The 19,778-nt window shown below is 53.2% G+C and overlaps 5 protein-coding genes across 5 annotated transcripts; 3 read left to right on the top strand and 2 right to left on the bottom strand.

Moving 5' to 3' along the window:
- Window positions 1-723: 723 nt before the first annotated feature.
- Window positions 724-1,692, top strand: PG998_008566 (uncharacterized protein; the record flags this gene model as incomplete). Its single annotated transcript, XM_066875382.1, has 1 exon — window positions 724-1,692. The coding sequence occupies one exon, from the start codon at window positions 724-726 to the stop codon at window positions 1,690-1,692; it is 969 nt and encodes a 322-aa protein (XP_066731327.1).
- Window positions 1,693-2,369: 677 nt separating this feature from the next.
- On the bottom strand, window positions 2,370-4,375 carry PG998_008565 (glycoside hydrolase family 47; the record flags this gene model as incomplete). Its single annotated transcript, XM_066875381.1, has 4 exons — window positions 2,370-3,316; window positions 3,416-3,690; window positions 3,719-3,880; window positions 3,966-4,375. 4 exons carry the CDS (start codon window positions 4,373-4,375, stop codon window positions 2,370-2,372), a joined length of 1,794 nt encoding a protein of 597 aa, XP_066731326.1.
- Window positions 4,376-9,309: 4,934 nt separating this feature from the next.
- PG998_008564 (Lid2 complex component lid2) lies at window positions 9,310-15,098 on the top strand (the record flags this gene model as incomplete). Its single annotated transcript, XM_066875380.1, has 6 exons — window positions 9,310-9,732; window positions 9,797-9,845; window positions 9,919-10,713; window positions 11,020-11,111; window positions 11,182-14,653; window positions 14,710-15,098. 6 exons carry the CDS (start codon window positions 9,310-9,312, stop codon window positions 15,096-15,098), a joined length of 5,220 nt encoding a protein of 1,739 aa, XP_066731325.1.
- Window positions 15,099-15,824: 726 nt separating this feature from the next.
- On the top strand, window positions 15,825-17,436 carry PG998_008563 (uncharacterized protein; the record flags this gene model as incomplete). Its single annotated transcript, XM_066875379.1, has 3 exons — window positions 15,825-16,619; window positions 16,706-16,885; window positions 17,407-17,436. The coding sequence occupies 3 exons, from the start codon at window positions 15,825-15,827 to the stop codon at window positions 17,434-17,436; spliced, it is 1,005 nt and encodes a 334-aa protein (XP_066731324.1).
- A 367-nt stretch (window positions 17,437-17,803) lies between these two features.
- PG998_008562 (uncharacterized protein) lies at window positions 17,804-19,594 on the bottom strand (the record flags this gene model as incomplete). Its single annotated transcript, XM_066875378.1, has 1 exon — window positions 17,804-19,594. The coding sequence occupies one exon, from the start codon at window positions 19,592-19,594 to the stop codon at window positions 17,804-17,806; it is 1,791 nt and encodes a 596-aa protein (XP_066731323.1).
- Window positions 19,595-19,778: the final 184 nt, after the last annotated feature.

Below are 19,778 nucleotides of genomic sequence, written 5' to 3'. Positions count from 1 at the left end.
ACGACATGCTAGGTTAAGTGGTCGCGTTTGGAAAAGGCCCTGGGAGACGCGTCGCGACAGACAACCACTAGCCCGGCCAGAAATCAATTAAGACTGGCCAATCAATCATGCCTAAGCAAACAGGTTGCATTGGTGGGCATTATGCACGTATAAGACCCCGCTGGGTTGCATAAGTAAATTGTACATCCAGCATGGTCATCTTCAGATCTTTGGTATCATGAGTGCCGCTAGATGGCAGTACGTAGATGCATGAGGTGTCTTTCCATAGACCTGGTCGCAAAGACTGCGTTTCCTGGGTACGGTCTTTCTATCCTATGCAATCTGATTGCCCTTGGGGAATGCGAGCAGGGCTTAGCGAACGGTAATTGCTGTGTGTTTTTGCGTGGTTTGCCCTTCAATCAATAGCAAAAAGGCAATCAACGGCTCTTTGAAAACTCACCAGATGCCTGGCTTCCTCAGAACCCGATCTTTGTTTGTCAGTCGTCCTTATTGTGACCGTTTGTCTTGGACTTTCCATAAGGTGAAGGTGTAGTCGGAACCTTTCCGGTCTCACTCCAGGTTCTCCAGGCTCATGTAAATTCCATCTACATTCTTACTTAACCCCGCTAGGACTCATTTCGATCGCGTAGTAAGCACCAATCGGTAACATCATCGGCATTGCATACCCGGTCGCAACGCCCTCATTGTCCCATTACCATCAGCAGATCAGCCATCTCTTGAATCATGGGCTCGACCACCGACGACGGGGGCGCTCAGGCCACCGCCAAAACAGGAAATGTTGGCTCTTCAACTAACAACAAAGGCGGCTATGCGGCCAATGCCGAAGACGGCAAGAAAGCCACCGTCGCTGCAGTTGAAGGGGAAGCCGTCGACGACCGCATCAAGGTCATCGTCGACACAGACATTGGCACCGACCCAGACGATGGTCTTGCCCTGGCATATCTGGCGCTGCACCCCCGCTGCAATCTACTCGGTGTCACCATCGTGACCGGCGACGTGCAGCAGCGCGCGGCCGTGGCCGCAGTGCTTCTCCGTGCCTGCGGTCCAGAAGCAGCTAAGATTCCGATTTACTGTGGGCGTCGCAATCCTCTGTTGGAAGGCAACGGCCAGCCAAACTGCCAACAATACCAATACATCCAGAAGAAGGGCGACGTTCTCAACAGACCGGAGAACACAGCCGTCGATTTCATACGGAAGTCCATTCACGAGAACCTCAACGAGGTCGTCTTGTTGACAATTGGGCCCCTGAGCAACCTTGGTTTGCTCTTTGCTCTCGACCCCGAGATCGCTTCCGCTTGTCGCGGCTTGGTGAGTATGGGCGGCAAGTTCCTTCCCGCGGGCGAGCCGCATTTGGAGTGGAATATCGCCGTCGACCGGACGGCAGCAGGCATGGTGGTGAATACAAGGCGGCCGAGCCATCGCTTCGTCGGGCTCGATGTCACGCGCAAGGTGGCCTGGACGAAGGATGAGTACTTGGCTTTCCAGGACGAGGTGGAAGGCCCGCTCAAGCCAGTCCTCTACAAGCTGAGCAAGTGGTGGATGAGCATCAAAGATTTCATGACTTTCCACGACCCTTTGGCTGCGGCCGTCATATTCGAGCCACAGCTGTGTACGTGGGTAGCAGGGCATGTAAAGATCGATCCGAGGAATGCGAAGGTGACCTTCACCGAATCCGAGGGGGCCCTGATTTGATTGCATCGGCAGTGGATTCGGAAGCCTTTTTCAAGCACTACCTGGAAATACTTAAGAATGCGCCGGAGTAACTTTGAGAGTGCAACACATCGATAGAGAGACAAAATGCAATACAAAGTAAAACAACTGCAAGCAAATATGACAGAGATAGAGACTTCATTCTCTCTGCAAGGCAAAGAAAAGCCGTTCACCTATCCCCGAAAAGAGATCCTTGCAGACAATAACGTGCGTAGGCTGCTTCTTTGCTCACTTCCATTGAAAACATGTTGTTGATTTTGGTATATTCTCGATGACGCTCTCTTGCAGAGAGGATCTTGATAAGGCATATACCCCTTTATCTCTATGTTCCACTCGAGTATTTACCCCACCTGGCCATACGCTAGCTATAATCGATTTATAGTCGACAGCCAAGCAAATGCAATTGCTTGAGGCTATTCAGGGGTTCAAATATACGACTTGCAGCTTCTTGCATTATTTTTGGGATGACATGAGACGGCCTCGGGAGGTTGAAAATCTAGTAGCATTTTAGAGACTCCTTTTCAAACTAGGGTAAATTTGCTTTTGCGTTAATATAAGAGGATTGTAAACTTGGTGGAATTTCCACAAGATTCCTCCCAACCCGACCGTTACCCAGAAACTCCATCCCCTTCCACCGTTCCCGATTTCCCATCACCACACTACGGAGCCAGGCGCTTGAACGGATGTGCTTCCGTGTTGAAGACGTATTCATCCAGACTAATAAGGCCAGGCTCGCTGAAGATAAGGTAGAAGTACTTCAACGTCTCCCCCATCCAGAAACTCTCCATCGAGTCTGTCTGGTGCGGTTTGTACTTGGACGCAATCGTGACGTCCCCAAGCGCCGAGTTCGCCAGCTCGGTCTTGGACGCCTTCTGGATGGCCTCAAACATCTTCCATGCGGATTCGAGCAGGCTCTTGTCGCCGGTCACCCGGTACAACACGAAAACGCTCTCGATGGCTTCGGGCCGCAGGATGTAGCGTCGATCCATGAAGTCGGTGAAGCCTTTTGAAAGCTTCTTCTCCGAGATGACTTCGTCCGCGAGCGCATTGATCTGCTCCTTTGTAAGTTTTCCAACATCTTTGTCGGCACTTGCAAGCACTGCTTTCTTCCACCCGTACTCATCCCACTCGCAGGGTCCGCTCTTCGACGGACACGGTGCCATGGCGAACGTCTCGGGCATGATGCCGTGCGGCATGTTATTGTATGTCCAGATACATCCGTCGGTAAGCTTTCGAGCAATGTCCAGGTCGTCTGGTCGTTGCAGCAGTTTGGAGCCGATGGCCAACATGCCTCCAACAAAACAGACTAGATGTTGCCCAATGTAATCCGACATGGGTATTTCGTTGCCGTCGTTGTTCTTGTTGACGTGTACAGCCGCCGCCAGCAATATGTCTGCATTATCTGGCGTCAAAGGGCGGTAAAAGCTGTGCTTCTTTGCGGTGTCTGTCGCATAGGTGTACAACTCGCCATATTCTGGTAGCAATCCACCAGTAAGGGCGACCATTTTCGGTAGATATTCGAATACCGAATCAGCCATGGCACCGAGGCTGAAGGTGTTGTCGCCATGGAAGTCCTTATTCTTGGGGTTGATGCTGATCGGCCACACTGCGTCAAGTGTCAGCATATTTCTTGTCCGAAACAAGAAGGGAGGAGAGGAATTTCATGCATTGTGCAAATAAAAAATAGGAGGTGGCGAAGACGTACTTCCCGGGAGTTTGGTCTTGCTCTGCTCGGCTTTCAATACTTCCGTGATGCGTTCCGTAGCATCAAACCATTTCGGATCGCCAGTGACGAGCGACAAGCGTGTAAATTCCATACAGAGAGATCCGATTTCTGCAATCAATGCCCATCGAGAAGCTTCCTGCAATTCACCCTTGGCAGCATTTGTCACATCCCAGCGTGTGATTGGCATCCGGTTGGGCGTATCGAAGGCGACATACAGCATGTCTCCCCACTTCACGAGCTTTGCGAAGAAGCCTCTGGTCTCCGCTCAGATCGTATGCCGACAAGAACCCTCCAAGATATCGAATTGTCGTTTCAAAGACATTGATCTCATCAAGAGAGCTGGTCTCGAAGCTAATGTTAGTTGCAGCAGCCACAGCATCCTCAAACTCGCTGCGCATGTCCATTATCCACAAGGTGTCCAGGTTGTCGACCAAAGTAGCACCCCTAAACGAAGTCAATATGCATGCAACTGATCGTCGATATCAACGGGGCCAGAAAGGAATGGGACGGGTTCATCGCGGGTACTGACCAACCGCCGAACGTATCTTTGGCGCCTCCACTAACAGGCGCAAGCTCATCATGAGGCCACGCATGCTCGCGATATGCTTTCCAAGCACGTGCGAATGCTTCGTGGACAGCACGCTGCCTTTCAAGGCGTGTCGCCTTCTCTGCGCTGGCCTCTTGGCCGAAACGGTGTTGAATTCTAGGGAGCTTCTTTGGCCGCCCTGCGGGTAGAGGCCGAATTGTTGGCAACGGGTAGTGGGTTGGTAGCTTCCTCCAGAAGTAATCTGGATCGTCCAGAACACCGGGTTCCATGGCAGGTCCATACTGCCACCCCAGGGCTGGTATCGAGCTGTGAAATCTATGAGAGGCATAGTAGATGCCAGTGACTATAAAGAAGGCCAGCAGAAATACCGGCTTGCGTGCGAGTCTGGCCATCTTGGCTTTGCGAAATCAACTGGCTGAAGTTGAGAAAGCTGGGATGGGTTGACGTTGACCTAGTCACTTACATAAGACGACTGAAAGTCTCCAACTTCAATGTTTGAGACTTGTCGCTAAGCGCCCCGACCCCCTGAATGTCCGACCAGGATGGGGCATGGGGGTGGGGATTGGGGGTTGGGGCAGAAGTTGGGGGTCGTTGGCTGTTGGTTGCAGGTGCTTTAGCGCGCAGACTTGCCCTCTGGTTTCGCCAAGAACTGGACAAGCTAACGTCGCCGCAGGGAACGCCTACGAACCTACAGGCTGGCGGGAAATTGTGCATGTGTGACATTGGCCATGACATGTATCATTGCATTCACATACTCTTAGGCCTGTTGGCGTCAGGGATCGGCCTCTACACTGGCAGGCGCCGAAGTCGTCTTGAAGCTGTAATGCCGTTTCGATGGCGGGAGATCAACTGTCATATATGTACAAAAGGCTGTGAGCGACTCGTGCTATTAGTAAAGCATTGTAAGACTCAAATCTGAGTTCCGAATACTCGGTTCCTTTATATTCCCCGGCTTCGATTAATGTCAATTCGGAACGACAGAAACGTAAAGACGCGTAACGAATGTCGTACTCCAATCTATTCTGAGGCCTTGTGTCACGACTTTGCAGCCAGCTGAAGAGCCCAGGAAGGATGGGTAAGCCGCCACATCTATTGTTGGTGGAACCAATATGAAGAATCGATGCTGATAGCCTGACCTGTTCGGCGATCATAGGTAGACCCCAGTATAGTGAGCATCAGTCCTCAAGCGATATAAACACAGCCTGATGGATTTCGCGCTGTACAACTTGACCAAGGCGGGCTGTCGACTCTTAAATAGCGGTGCACACCCACTAAATAACGCGCCTGCTTGTTCTTCCGAGGTTGCCGCACTTTAATCACCCACTTTATCGACGAGGAGAACACATACTCTTGCCTATTATCTCTTCTTTAGATCGCCATGGACGGAAAGCGGCTCCGGATGCTTGTGCTCGCCCTATATATGCTGATTACCCAAGTACATTCCACCTGCTACTACCCGGATTCCTCCGTTGCGGCACTGGACACACGGTGTAGTAATGCTACTACAACAGAATCAGTCTGCTGCGCGCAAGGCTGGGCATGTTTATCGAACGGATTATGCAAAGACACCGATCCAAACAAGTTATATCCATACGCTCGTGGAAGTTGCACCGACAAACGATGGAATAGTAGCTCCTGTCCTAACTATTGCATAAACCCAGAGGTAGGTCTGAGATCTTGGGGTGTCAATGCAATGGAAATATAGGACAGGCTTCGATTCACTTACTGATCTAATGATATAACAGGCGCCTTCATATGACAGGATAAACACCGGCGAGGGGGTTTTCAAATGCGACAACACCGTGGAGGAAGTTTATTACTGTGACAACAAAAACCGTGGCGAAGTCGATTGCCCGAGTAACCGGAACGTCTTCAGCTTCTCCCAAGGTAAGTAGATCATGTGCTTCAACTTGGATTTGTCGTTTACGACGTCATTGACACTTGCTTTGGAAGTTCCAACAACGATTACGGTCATTGGCAGACCCGGCTCCACGACCTCGCAAACTCAAACGACCAGCGCAGTCCAAACCCCGACAACAAGTCCCAGTAGCTCATCGACCTCACAAGGTACTGCTCCTACAGACACGCCGGCATCAACATCGGGTTCATCGTCTGCCACTGGTATCGCCGTTGGTGCTTCAATAGGTGGGGTAGCATTCATCCTTATCGTGCTTGGAGCGTTGTATTGGATCCGGAGGAGGCGTACCACCGTTCCCGAGTTGCATTCAAATGAGAGCCAAGCACCACACAATGACGGGGCGAAGAAGCCGGAGGAAAACCCAGAAGCACGGGCATCCGAACTCTTTACTGAGCCAGTGTTTCATCAGCCCAGCTCGGTGAGGTACGAGTTGTCGGATGGACATCATCAAACCAGCCGGTGACAACGCAAAAGATCCGCAGGCGTTTTCTGGCTTGTTTGGTAGAGCATTATGGTTTTACAACGGCAAGTATAGGGGAAAAGATAACGGAATGCTTTCCTTGCTTTTCAAGCTTAATGGACTTGATCTACTTCTTCATTTACGATATGTCATATTCCTGTATACGAATGGAACATCTCTGAAGTTCTCTTACTATAACCATTGACCGAGGTCACGATATGCTTCATCCTATCGTGAGTACCAGGGAGGCTTCGAAGGCAAGGCGGGCACAATAGGCCACTGCACGGGATGGACCCAATAGTGCCCTGTCGCTACCACGTATACCAATTTCCCAGTAATTTTATTGCATTCTTTATGTTTCCGTTACAGATTGAATAACAAAGACAACTTCAAGGGTCCGGTTTGTTGTGGGATACCCCTAACCCCTATTATTCTTACCATGAAGTCAAAATGAAGCTGTGTGGATGCTTGTCAGTGTTAGAAAAGAAGACATGAGCGTAATGAATATATAGAACGGTATATAGTTCATGTTAGAATAATAGGCCAGATTGCCAGGTAAGTTGTTGGAGGATTCTCTGCTCTGGCGAGTATCATGGTCGTTCATTTGGTGAGCCACAGAAGCTTTCCTCAGCCATACTCCTCGATTTCAGCCACAAATAGCCCCATGACTCGAGTCTGAGCTAGGCCCTGTCAAAACAAGTCACACATCATCTTGTTCTTACCTTATGTGGTAATATCGCATCGGAACCTTGAGCTATGATGACCAGTCATCAAAATTAGGTATAAAGCTACCTGCAGCCAAAATGGGCGCTCGCCAGGTGGTCGTGAACGAGCAAATTGATTGTCTCGCCTCTGACCCGATGTTACTTGGCGACTTCTCTGCCTACGTAAGCTAGGTAAGTCTAGATATCTGGCAGTTATAAGGATGATGGCTAAGATCTACAAATTAGGTAAAAGAGAGGGAGTCGGTACCTCGAGAAATGCGGGAATGAATGTCGGCCTAGAATCCGATGCTCCATTGTGTGCAGTGATATTCTGCAGCGAAGTCACGGGCCATAAAAAAACGTCAAGAAATCGCAATGGGTGGGGGCTAAGGGAAAGAGTTTGATAGCGTTCGGGGGCGACTAGGCTACATGCGAGGCCTTGGCCAATCCCAGACGACTTGACGTTGAGAATGGGTCAACACCCCCTGACGCCTCGAACCCTCATCCCTAAGAAAAGGGCTCACGCGATTCTCTGACGAAAGCAGACTCCAGTTGCAGTGCTTTCAGGCGTCACAGGGAGCAGACCTACGTACATGGAGGGAGGTAGGAAATGCGCTGCAAACACAAGAACTTGTCGCGTTAAATATAGAGGAGGCTCAGCACGAATGCGGCGTTGCGACCGAAATTGCTTATCGTGGTTTGGTTCGGTGTGTCCAGCGTTGCACGTCGCATCAGCCTGGTTGTGTCTGGGGCATGCATATGGATGATGAGATTGGGGACTCCGGCAGTGGGTAGCGAGTGCGTTCGCACAGAGGACTACCCAAAACTCAGTACTGCTAGACTCGAGACTTGTCAATATTCGCCAACTATTTGAGAGGGATTCACTGAGGACCAAATCATTATTCACATGCTGCTGAAGCTTGAAGGCATGCAGCACGAAAAAAGGCAGAGAGAGATTTGCTACTTTAGGTGGCAGATCAGTGGCCGGCATAATTTTAGATCTCAGCCCCATTTCAAGCAGGGTCGGATTGGACGAGAATGAGATGGGGAAACACCTCAAGGCCCACTTTCCCTTCCATGAAGTCTGGTTTACCGTGTTCCCAGCACGCCAGCACGCCAGCTCTTGCCCAGCTCCTTGTGTTTGCACCGACGTCCAATTGATTAGGGACCTCCGTTCCTGCCGTTCCGTCGCCCCCAGTCTCGACTGACCTCTCCCACCTCATCCGTCGACCGTCCACCTGCTTCCTCCACACACCTCGTTACAACCTCAAAAAGAAATGACAAGAGCAATACACATATCTTCTCACCGATTGCCCTGCATGAACGCGGTCAATTACTTACTTGTGTCAGTTGATGGCGTATAGGTAATTGGAGCTTTATGCTGCCCGACTGATCAACAACCAAAAAATAAAGCCAGTAACTTTAAATATATGCATGTAGATCTCGGTTTGCTTCGTCGATATAATCTAGGTGATCTATAATCCTTGGTGACATAGAACCAATGTACCGAGAGATTGGTTGCTGTGTTTTTCAACGTGTATGTATATGTATTTCCATGATTTGTACGTAGCGGCCGCCCTGTATGTAGTTGGTCGCAGGCGTCGGCTACTGGGGGTGGTCGAACGATTCAAGCAATTCAGCCAGTGGGTCCAGGTATCTGGGCTGGTCCGCCTTTGCATGATCCATTCCCGTTCCGTCGCCGGCTCTTACTTTCCTCCCAGTCCTCTCAACTTTCCCTCCTCGTGGTTGACCCGCTGGTAATCGCAAGCTTGGAACGACCTCCTCCTCTCTTTTTCCCTATATCACTCTCTCATTCACGAGGCGGGCTTAGCTGGTCGACTTCACCACACGCCGATACCTTGAGGCTCCAGCCTAGGCATTCCGTCTTAATCAAGTCAAGCTGCCACTCAGCTCTTCCCTTCCAAGCCCCGAGTCAGGATTGGCACACAGAAGCTTCTACGATTTCGTCCTTACTTTTACGACATTGAAATCACTGTGGAAAGCGCGACCTCCCTGGGAAGCTCCTCCCTTATAAATATTCAAAACCCATTATTGGAAGGCGTCATCTGTTACATCGCTTGCAATGCGCCTGCACCGTGACTGAGACGTTACTTCCCACTCCCCTTACAACTGTCCCATTTGATACCGCGGGGTCTTTAATCGCCATACGCCATCCGCACCGCGAACCGATTCCCGTTCCGTCTCGTGCCTTTTCGACAAGGCTGAGAGCCATCATACGACGGCATGGCACCGACCGTCCCCATAGCCATGGCCGCCAGTGCTCCGGCCAGCGCAGCGGCGAGCTCTCGAGCCTCGCCAGCTGTCGGCTCTACCGCTCCCCATGTAACGAAGCCAAAAGCAACGACACAGATCCAGGGCAATGGATACCACCCGACCAACCCGCAAATACCGTTGAGTTCGATGCGCAGTGCCCCGATGGACCTCAATTCAGTCGAGCGACGAGGCCAGCCTACGGCGAGCCGCGAGGCTATTAAGAGAAGCCGTCCGCATGGGCTCGAGGAGGCGCCAACGTACCGTCCGACGGAGGAGGAGTTCAAAGATCCTTTCAATTACATTCGCAAGATTAGCCCTGAGGCGAAAAAGTTTGGCATCTGCAAGATTATCCCACCCGACTCGTGGAACCCCGACTTTGCGATTGATACCGAGGTGAGAACTGGTTCACTGGGAGAAATCGATGACGACGAAGAATATCTGCTGACTTGCCTACTAGAAATTCCACTTCAGAACAAGAAAGCAAGAGCTAAACTCGGTTGAAGGCAGTGTGTTTCCCCATCTCCATCTCCAGAAGCGATTGCCAGCGATCGCTGCAGCTGCTAATACATGCGTTCATAGGTACTCGGGCGAATATGAATTACATTGACCAGCTCGCCAAATTCCACAAGCAGCAAGGCACAAATCTCAACCGGTTGCCATACGTCGACAAGAAGCCTCTTGATCTTTATCGACTGAAAAAGGCCGTGGAAGCACGTGGCGGCTTTGACAAGGTTTGCAAGATGAAGAAATGGGCCGAGATTGGCCGAGATCTAGGATACAGCGGCAAGATCATGTCGTCGCTCTCAACGTCCCTCAAGAATTCATTCGACAGGTGGCTTAATCCCTATGAGAATTACCTTCGCCAAGCCAAACCTGGTGTCTACCAGCAGCTGGAGTACGAATACGGAGGCCCTTTCACGCCCAGTCCAGCTCCTAGTCCCGTAAAGCGTTCCAATGTCGCAACTCCATCAAGCCTTAGAGGAGACTCACCAGCACGGCAGGCCAGTGATGCCCTGCAGGCCGGCATCGGCACCAATGGACTCAAACAAGAAGGCGACACAACTATGTTAGATGCAGCCCCAACTTCTGGTGGTTTCACGGCCATCAATTCGGGCGGCGGCGGATTCACCGCTGTTAATTCGAGCTTCACCAGTGTGAACCGTGCGACTCCCGTTGACACCAAGAACTTCACACCCCCGAAGCAGTACGGCAGCCCGATGACGTCAGCAAAGAACACGCCTGATTTCAGACCTGCTACCACCGCACTGAAGCGGCAGCTGAGCTGTGACAGCCTGGATTCAGCAAAGAAAGAACAAGGTACTGATAAAGATGACTCGGAGGCCGGAAGCCGCCGCAGTAAACGTCTTAAAAAGGGTGAGTGATTCCTATCTTTTCTAAGCGTCTATGTACAAGTGTTTTCTTTACTTCGACTGCTATGCATTTTACTTTCCCTGCATTCTGTAGTCTGGAATTTGTCCACCAGCCAATTTTGCTATTGTTTCGGACGATGGACAGTTTTGTGCATGGCTTGGGTTTCCAGGCAGAAACGACAAGTCATATGATTTTCTTCTGTAGCCAATGATCGGCTAGCTGGCTACCGAGGATAATCAATCAAAACCGCAGACAGGTTGTGCTTCTTCATTGGTGCGGAGCGCGCTGGCTAATGTAAATGACTCGCAGATGCTGTTCCGACCGTGGCCGGTTCGCACATGTCCCTATTCCGCCCTTCAGCTCCCAGGATTCCTCGCGACGAAACAGGCAATGCTAGTGAGGTAAGTATTGGCCACGCTTTAGCTGACCATATTTAGTATTGGCGACGCAATTATACTGATGATCTTATAGCGCTGTCAAACCTGTGGCAAGGGTGAAGAGACTGGCTACATTGCAGTCTGCGAGTCGTGTGACCATGGCTACCACGGCGCTTGTCTCGACCCTCCCCTGAAGTCTAAGCCTGGCGACGAATGGAACTGCCCGCGATGCCTTGTGGGCGATGGCCAGTTTGGTTTTGAGGAAGGCGGTCTCTATTCTCTGAGGCAATTCCAAGAAAAGGCCGCCGACTTTAAGCATGGCTACTTTGAGAACCGAATGCCTTACGACCCCGTGCTGAACTGCTCTCGCCCCGTTACGGAGGACGACGTGGAAAGAGAATTTTGGCGTCTGGTCGCCAGCATTGAGGAGACGGTTGAAGTGGAATACGGCGCTGATGTCCATTGCACCACGCATGGATCTGGCTTCCCCACTCCAGAACGTAACCCGGACAACCCATACTCAACTAATCCCTGGAACCTGAACGTTCTCCCGCTACATCCCGAGTCTCTGTTCAGACACATTAATACGGACATATCGGGCATGACCGTACCTTGGGTATATGTGGGCATGATTTTCTCGACATTCTGCTGGCATAACGAAGACCACTACGCCTATTCAGCCAACTATCAACACTTCGGTGCCACTAAGACATGGTACGGTATTCCTGGCGAGGATGCCGAGAGGTTTGAGAACGCCGTGAGAGAAGCTGTGCCCGAGCTTTTCGAGACCCAACCAGACCTCCTGTTCCAACTGGTGACCCTGTTCACCCCCGAGCAACTGAAGAAAGCAGGCGTTCGAGTCTATGCTCTCGACCAGCGAGCCGGCCAGATGGTGATTACATTTCCCCAGGCTTACCACGCCGGCTTCAACCATGGATTCAACTTTAACGAGGCCGTCAATTTCGCCCCTTGCGATTGGGAACCCTTTGGCCTTGCTGGCGTCGAACGGCTTCAGGAGTTCCGCAAACAGCCTTGTTTTTCCCACGACGAACTTCTCTGGACTGCGGCCGAAGGAACGGCAAGCGCGCTTACCATTCAAACGGCCAAATGGCTGGCACCAGCTCTTGAGCGGATACACAAGCGAGAGCTGGCGCAGCGTGAACAGTTCATACACAGACACCTCGAAGGCAATCAGCACACTTGCAAGCTCTCGGTAAAATCCGAGGGATCCCACGAATCTTGCCCATTGACCTACCAGTTGCTCGACGAGAATGTCCCGGAAGAGGAGTACCAATGTTCGTATTGCAAGGCGTATGCTTACCTGTCGAGATTCAAATGCAGAGCGTCAGGCAAGGTTCTCTGCCTACAACACGCAGGATCGCATGCCTGTTGCGATCTTCCCGAGGCCGACCGGCTCAATGGGAAGGACCACGTCCTTTTCTACCGCAAGGAAAACAAGGATCTCGAGGCCATGTACCACAGAGTCGCTGACAAGGCCCAAGTACCGGAGGCCTGGGAAGACAAATACGAAAAGACATTAGACGAAGGTTCCGTACCCTCACTCAAGTCGCTTCGAAATCTTTTCGCTGAGGGGAAGAACATTCCGTACGACCTCCCTTCTTTGCCAACACTTAAGGAATTTGTTGACGTTTGCAATGACTGGGTCGAAGAGGCGACTAATTATACGGTGCGCAAGCAGCAAAACCGACGTAAGAGCGACAAGCTCTTGCAGAGCGGAGGGCGCAAGTCCATAGGCAATTCCCACCACGACCAGAAGGAACGCGAAATGCGAAGCATCGAGAACATTGAGAAACTGCTCAACCGAGCCGCCGAAATTGGGTTTGATTGCCCTGAAATCACCCAGCTGAAAGAACGAGCCGACGCCATCAAGGATTTCCGGACACGTGCACAGGCTGTGCTTGACCTTCGCGTCGTTCATTCCACCGCCACCATTGAGGAATTGCTCGAGGAGGGTCGGGGTTACAATGTTGACCTGCCACAAATCGACCGGCTGGCACACCTCCTTAAACAGATGCAATGGAACGTAAAGGCACGCGAGAGCCGTTCCATGTTCATGACCCTCAGCGACGTGAAAGACATTTACCAAGAGGGCGTCGACCTGGACGTCCCCATGTATAATGACCATTACAAGTACTATCAAGAAAAGATGCAGGCCGGTCAACAGTGGGAGGCTAAGGCCCACGAGCTTATCACCGCGGAGATAATTCATTACCCGCAGCTCGAGGCCCTGTCTATGCAGGTTCAGCACAACCAACTACCTGTTACTCGGGAGACGCTGGCAGCGGTGGACCAGATCTTACACAAGCAACGAGAAGCGCACAAGCAGATTTTGGATATCACCGAGCGCTCGAGGGATCCAGACTACACCAAGCGCCCCAAGTACGTCGAGGTTGCGGAGATTATGAAGAAGCTGGAAGACCTCAATTCGAAACCCACTGGCACGCTTGACCTCGAACGAGAGCAAAAGCGCCACGAAGATTGGATGCGAAAAGGCAAGAAACTCTTCGGCAAGACGAACGCGCCATTGCACATCCTCAAGTCGCATATGGATTACGTGCTGGACCGGAATATGGACTGCTTCGACATCACCAACGACAAGCCTAGACTGCCAGCGGAGCCATCCTCTCGAGCCCCCAGTGAGGAGCGGGATGCCAAGGCCAGTCGAGCTTGGAACGAGTCGTCAGAAGGTCGAGATGTATTCTGCATCTGTCGCCGGAGCGAGGCGGGCATGATGATCGAGTGCGAGTTATGCCACGAGTGGTATCACGGCAAGTGTCTCAAGATTGCTCGTGGGAAGGTCAAGGAGGAGGACAAATACACGTGTCCGATTTGCGACTGGCGTGTCAAGATCCCTCGCGATGCGGCTCGGCCCAAACTGGAGGATCTTATGTCATGGCAGGATGAGATAGCCGGCTTGCCCTTCCAACCCGAGGAGGAAGAGGTTCTACGAAAAATCATCGACAATGCCCAGGACTTCAGGCAAGCCATTTCGGTGTATTGCAACCCGATCATGATCACTGCAAACGAAGCCGAGACTCAGAGATTCTACCTGCGCAAGATCGAGGGCGCCGAGATCCTCCTTGCCGACGAGACCAACTTCTTCCGCCAAGAGTTGCACAAGTGGAGCCCTGTTGCTCCCGACCCGCCACCTATACTGGAAGCGTCCAAGAGTACTCGCAAGCCACGACCCACCAAGTTGCAAAGGATCTTGAACCAACATGGCGTCGAAGATCCTGAAGATCTGCCAGACAGCATCAAGGGCAAGGCCCTGAGCCTAAAGCGGAAGCAGATGAACGCTGAAGCTGCCATGGCTGCTCAACACTCGCCCGGTGCCAATCCGGCAGGGTATCCCCCTAATGCCACGAGCCCCTCAACCCATTCCTATGGTTCTGGAAGTCAGCATTTCTTTGGCCGCGGGTCACAGCCATCGACACCTGCGGCCCTGACAAGCACCGCGCATGGCCATCCCCCTCGTGGCCCAGACTCAACTTCGTCTAGCAGGCCTGGTTCTGCCCTTCGAGGGGGTGACCCTATGGATATGGATGGTTCGGGCCCAGGCCTGCATCCGGACTTTTTATGAGCGCCGGTAGCAATGGGCCAGGTCCCAGGCTCATGGCCACGGACCGCGAGCCGCTGTCTCTGGAGGAACGTCTACTGAGCGGCCATGACGATGTGCTGAATCCGCATAGCGACATTAGTAAGGCCAAGGCGCTTGAGATTCTGGGCCGCACGGAGAACGGACGCCGCAAGGCGGAAGAGATCTTTGGGCCCGATGTCTGGAGTGCAGAGGGGCTGAGACGCGGCCCCGGAAGCATGGGGCGTGGCGTCACGCAGGCAGCAGACGAGGAAGACGATAAGGATGTCGATCGGATCATGCTGGACTTTACGAACGCCGACGACGACGGGGGCGAGGCAGCAAAGCGGGCAGCGATCTCGGCCGAGAGTTTCGAGGCAGAAAGGGACGACATGGCCATGATGGATTCCGACTGAAGGTGAAAACGACTGAACAGACGGCGCTAGGAGTTTTGATTGAAGGGTGCATATGATGGGTCGGTCAGTCATATTTAGATCTTAAGCGGCGTTGCATTACCACATACCCATGTCAGCTGAACATGGCAGCGACCTGATTTCCGACTGCATATCGGTGGTGGGACTATATCTATGTATGATTATATGGCTGGACTGAAGTGGCACGGCCACGCTGTAGGAGATCCTGCTTAAGTAACTTGGCGGCAACTGAACATAGTTCTGCACTAATTGAGAAGCGTATTCTAAGTGAGCTTGGTGTCCCTAGGCCATAGTGTTGCGATATATCCATTGGACGGACAAAGGGGTCCCCTTCACTACGTGGCTCTTTCTTGGTGCTGCGCTTGAGTGTCACGTTCTCCCTCGGTTGATTCGTTGAGAGCCTACATATGTTTCATTTGGATCTTTACATTGGTGGAAGCGGCAATTCCTCGTACTTTGCCAAGCTCCGGCACGCAGAGTGTTGCCTTTTGAGTACTTATAGCAAACAACAAGCAGGCTGACGGACAGGGGCTACAGTTGGTCAACCATACATGGATGGTGGTCAGCACTGTATGATTGCTAGGATTCAATAAGACGGGACACCTCCACCAGCAAGATCATTTCTGTAAGAATAGATACTGACCTCCTAAATCCTTTCTCCCGTTCCATATATATATAGCTCCCAATCTACCAAAGCTTGTTGTAGCCATGGCTCCCCTGGTGTCGATTCAACCCTGGAAGGGGTTGTATGCCGCGTACGTGATCGCGAGGGCCATCGTCACGCTGCCATGGCTCTTAGGCCGCTCCAGTCTCCCCTCGACTCGGCCCGCGGCAGGATGGAGCTTCAAGATGTGCATGCTAAACGAAGTCGCACGTCAGCTCCTGAAGTTCCGATCGGACACCCGGTCCGACGACCTCGCCACCGTCCTCGCGGACCACCGCAAAGCCGAGGCGGAGGGGCGTTTCATGCTGGCAATGCCGCCGCCGCCGGCAGACTCGGCGGAGGTCTACGCCCACGTCTTGAGCTCCAGCGTCGTGAAGCCGGCGCCGGTGGGCGGCATGTGGTATCCAGCGCCCCCGCCGCCGCCCGACCCCAGCGGCACCCAAGACGAGAAAGTCGTGCTGCACTTCCCCGGCGGCGCCTTCGTCCTGGCCTACGGGCAGGAGGAGCAGGGCAGGCTCGTCTCGCGCGTCATGAACCGCCACCTCGGCGCCTCGCGCACCCTGGTGGCCCAGTACCGGCTCGCCTCGGGCGCCGCGCCCGCCCGCTTCCCGGCCGCCCTGCAGGACCTCGCGACCGTCTACCGCCACGTGCTGTCGCTCGGCGTCGCGCCGCGCAACGTCGTCCTGTCCGGGGACTCGGCGGCGGGGAACCTAGTCCTCGGCCTGGTGCGGTACCTGGAAGAAGCGACGCCCGACGCCTCTCTGCCGCGGCCGGGCGGCGCCATCGTGTGGTCGCCGTGGGTGCACGTCACGCCGCGCGCGGGCGCCGACTACGCCGCCGTCCGCAACGAGCAGAGCGACTTCCTGCCGGCGTCGCTGCTGCAGTGGGGGTCGACGCCTACTTCCCACCGGATCACGACGACGAGCGAGTGCGGCCGTACCTCTCGCCCCTGCACCGGCCGTTCCGGACGCGCGTGCCGCTCTTCGTCCACGCCGGCGGCGCCGAGGGCTTCTTCGACGGGGTCCGGGATTTCGCGGGGCAGATGGCGGGCGTGGCGGGGAACCGGGTGCGGTTCCACGGGACCGACTTGGCGCCGCACGACTTGGTGCTGTCGTACGGGGGTTCGGGATGGGGCGGGAGGTCGAGGCGGCGGCGAGGGATGCTCGGGCGTTCTTGTTTGACGGGGAGTAGTCGTGACGCCAGCCCCACTCACCCCTTTTCCTCACAAAGCGGTGTATCCATTCTTGTTGAAGAGACTTCGTCACCAAACATAAACCGGAGCCGACTCATCTTTGAGGATTGTCTAGGTGCACCAACATATTCAAGACTTGTTTAAAGGGGTGCTTCAGAAATAGGTGTAGGCAGCGTATTACAAGACCCGCAACCTTTTGGCCGTTCTGTGGAAGGTACGGATTTGACTCTCCCCCTTGCTGTCAGTGTCAGGGTCATTCATAGTTTCCATCAGAAAAGAGTTCAGCTCACTCGGTGAAACAACTGTCGGTGTACATTTTTCCCAGGGGGAAATCCTGAGTCCTACGGCGGAGGATTGCCGACGCTCCTTGCCGCAGCTCCTTTCCGCAATACAAATTGAGTTCGCTTGACAGAAATAGCTGACCTGCAAAGTAGGAGATTCGGCACATGAGCATGAACTCGTGACAGTTCATCTAGGGTGCTCATTGACAATAGCCGACATTGGGGCGCTGGGGATTGGTACAGACATGTTCCACTGATCCAAGTCAGTTGTCTCACAATCGGGAACTCGGCATATCCAGTAATCGAAGAATTATTGTGTATATCATGTGAATTTCCTTTCATAATCCATTAATGTAAGCCAACCCTGAAACGCCCGCCTCGCCTTGTCCATCAAGTAAAGTAAACATTATGTAAAGCCCCCCTCTTCCACGTCTTCCTCTAATTACAATTGATAGAACAAAGTGTATCTATCTCTAGTCTTCGAGTCTCTTCTTTATCGTGAAAGCATGCCAGTCATAATCATGACGTGGAAAAAACAGAAAGTCGTAATTTAGAACAATAACAGAGTGCCGGCAACGAAGCCCACCAGCGCGACGACAAGCCCGCCTCGCGCACTAATTCCGGCGCCAGCGTTCTTGTCCTCGTCGCCATCGCTGTTGCTCGTGCCGTCAGGCCCCACCTGAGAGCCGACGCCTGGCGACTTTTCGACGAATGCGGCACAGGCCGTGGTGTCGGCCTTCAGGCCCTTGCCGACCTTGTTCTCGAGGTTGGCGACGACCGCTTCCGAGTCGCGCACCGTGATGGTGAGGGTGCCGTCCGACTCGACGGATGCTGTCTCGTCATCATCGTGAACCTGGCTCGGCGTGCCGTCGCTGTTCTTCTCGTAGCTGATGCCGTTCCAGACCGTGTTGTGCGTGGCGTCGGCGCCCTCGTTCGTCAGGCGCGCGAGGTGCATTTGCTTGCCCGACAGCGACTTGGGAAGCGAAACCTTGATATCCAGACTCGGCTTATCGGTAACCGAGACGTTGGCGGGCTTGCTGTTGATGACAACGACAGAAGCGAGCTGGCCGCCCTGGTACACGGAGTACAACTTGACGTAGCCCTTGTAGCTGCCGGGGAATTCCTTGGGTTGCAGCTGGTAGACCTGCGCGTTGCAGGTGGGGCCGATGATCTGGTCGAAAGCAGCATAGCTGTAGTACAGAGGTCGCACAAAGGGCTGGCGACCGTATCTCTCAACAGGCTGCCAAGCACTGGCGTTGCTGTTGTCAGTCATGTGGAACTGTACCGAGGTGATGTTCAGGGTAGTGGCGTAGAGCAGGAAGTTGAGAGACCAGAGGGCGGCGCCAAACGTGTTGGTGATGCCTTCCATGCCGATGGGACCAACAACACCCATCTCGCGGAGTGCGTAAGGGTAGCCCGTTGCATGGGCTTGGTCGATCTGCTCTTCCCACGCCGCGAACTGGTCCTCGGTGGTCGACAGCTGCATGAAGTGGTCCATGGTGAGCGCGTAAGTAGAAACACCGATGTAGTAGTAGTAGTCGTGCTGGTTCCAGCTCTTGATGAAAGAATTGGAGGAGTCTGGCGCGTCGGCAGTGATGCCGTAGGTGGACATATCCTTAATCTCGAAAGTGGTACCAATGGTCGACGCCGTACACGAAGTTTCGAAGAAATCGCTGGAAATGTTGTTGGGCTTCAGGACCTGCTTCCAGATGGCCTTGGCCCTGTCGAGCCATTGCTCGGAATAAACCTTGGCATCCCACGTGCCTGTGCGGAAGCCGTTCTGGCCGTAGAGATCAGGCTCGTTCCCGATCTCGAACGACACCAGGTTCAGGTTCTTGCACCTGTCGATGACCTGCTGGGCTGTGGTGGTGATTTGCTCGATGTAGTCGTCTTCCATATAGGCCAAACTCAGCCCCCAAGTGACGGGCGTCCCTTTCGGTAAGCGATTGACGACATCGAAATAATGCGGTCCGATGATAAACTCGTCGGTGGGGAAGTTTCCTTGTCCCTTGGGGTTGGGGTTTTTCTTCCAGTTCCACATGTCTTGGTCCTCGCGATAGATCATGGTGTCAGCCGTGTTTCCGCCTATGCGAAAGTGCGGCGGCCGGCCGGTGATTTTCACGAGGTTGTCGACCAGGTTGAGTGTCAATTGGTTGGGTTCGTCCTGGCCCATGAAGGAGAATATGTTGGAGGGCTCAATGCCGAAGCCAGCAAACGAGGGATCGACATGCGCCGACGCGCCCAGAGGCGTTGTGTCGGAGACTGTGATGGGCAGGGCATCTTGTGCCAGAGCCAAAAGAAGGCATTGGCTCGCAACGAGGGTACGAGCGAGCTTCGACATGGCGATGCTGAGTGAAGGTGGAGGCCAAAGGTGATGTCTAGGTAAGGGGAAGGAATGAGGATTCTCTATTGGACTGCACGCACGCAATATACCAAGAAGACAGGACCAATCACGGGGAATAAGACAACATGAACATCAAAAAAGAGAGAGATGGAGGGACTCCGAAGGTATTATTAAGAGAACA

This window comes from Apiospora kogelbergensis (genome assembly GCF_038363985.1).
Source record: "Apiospora kogelbergensis strain CBS 113332 chromosome Unknown utg000005l_segment0_segment0, whole genome shotgun sequence".
In the NCBI taxonomy this organism is placed as follows: domain Eukaryota; kingdom Fungi; phylum Ascomycota; class Sordariomycetes; order Amphisphaeriales; family Apiosporaceae; genus Apiospora; species Apiospora kogelbergensis.
The sequence above is the reverse complement of the archived record's forward strand: the minus strand, read 5'-3'. Positions and strand labels throughout refer to the sequence as shown.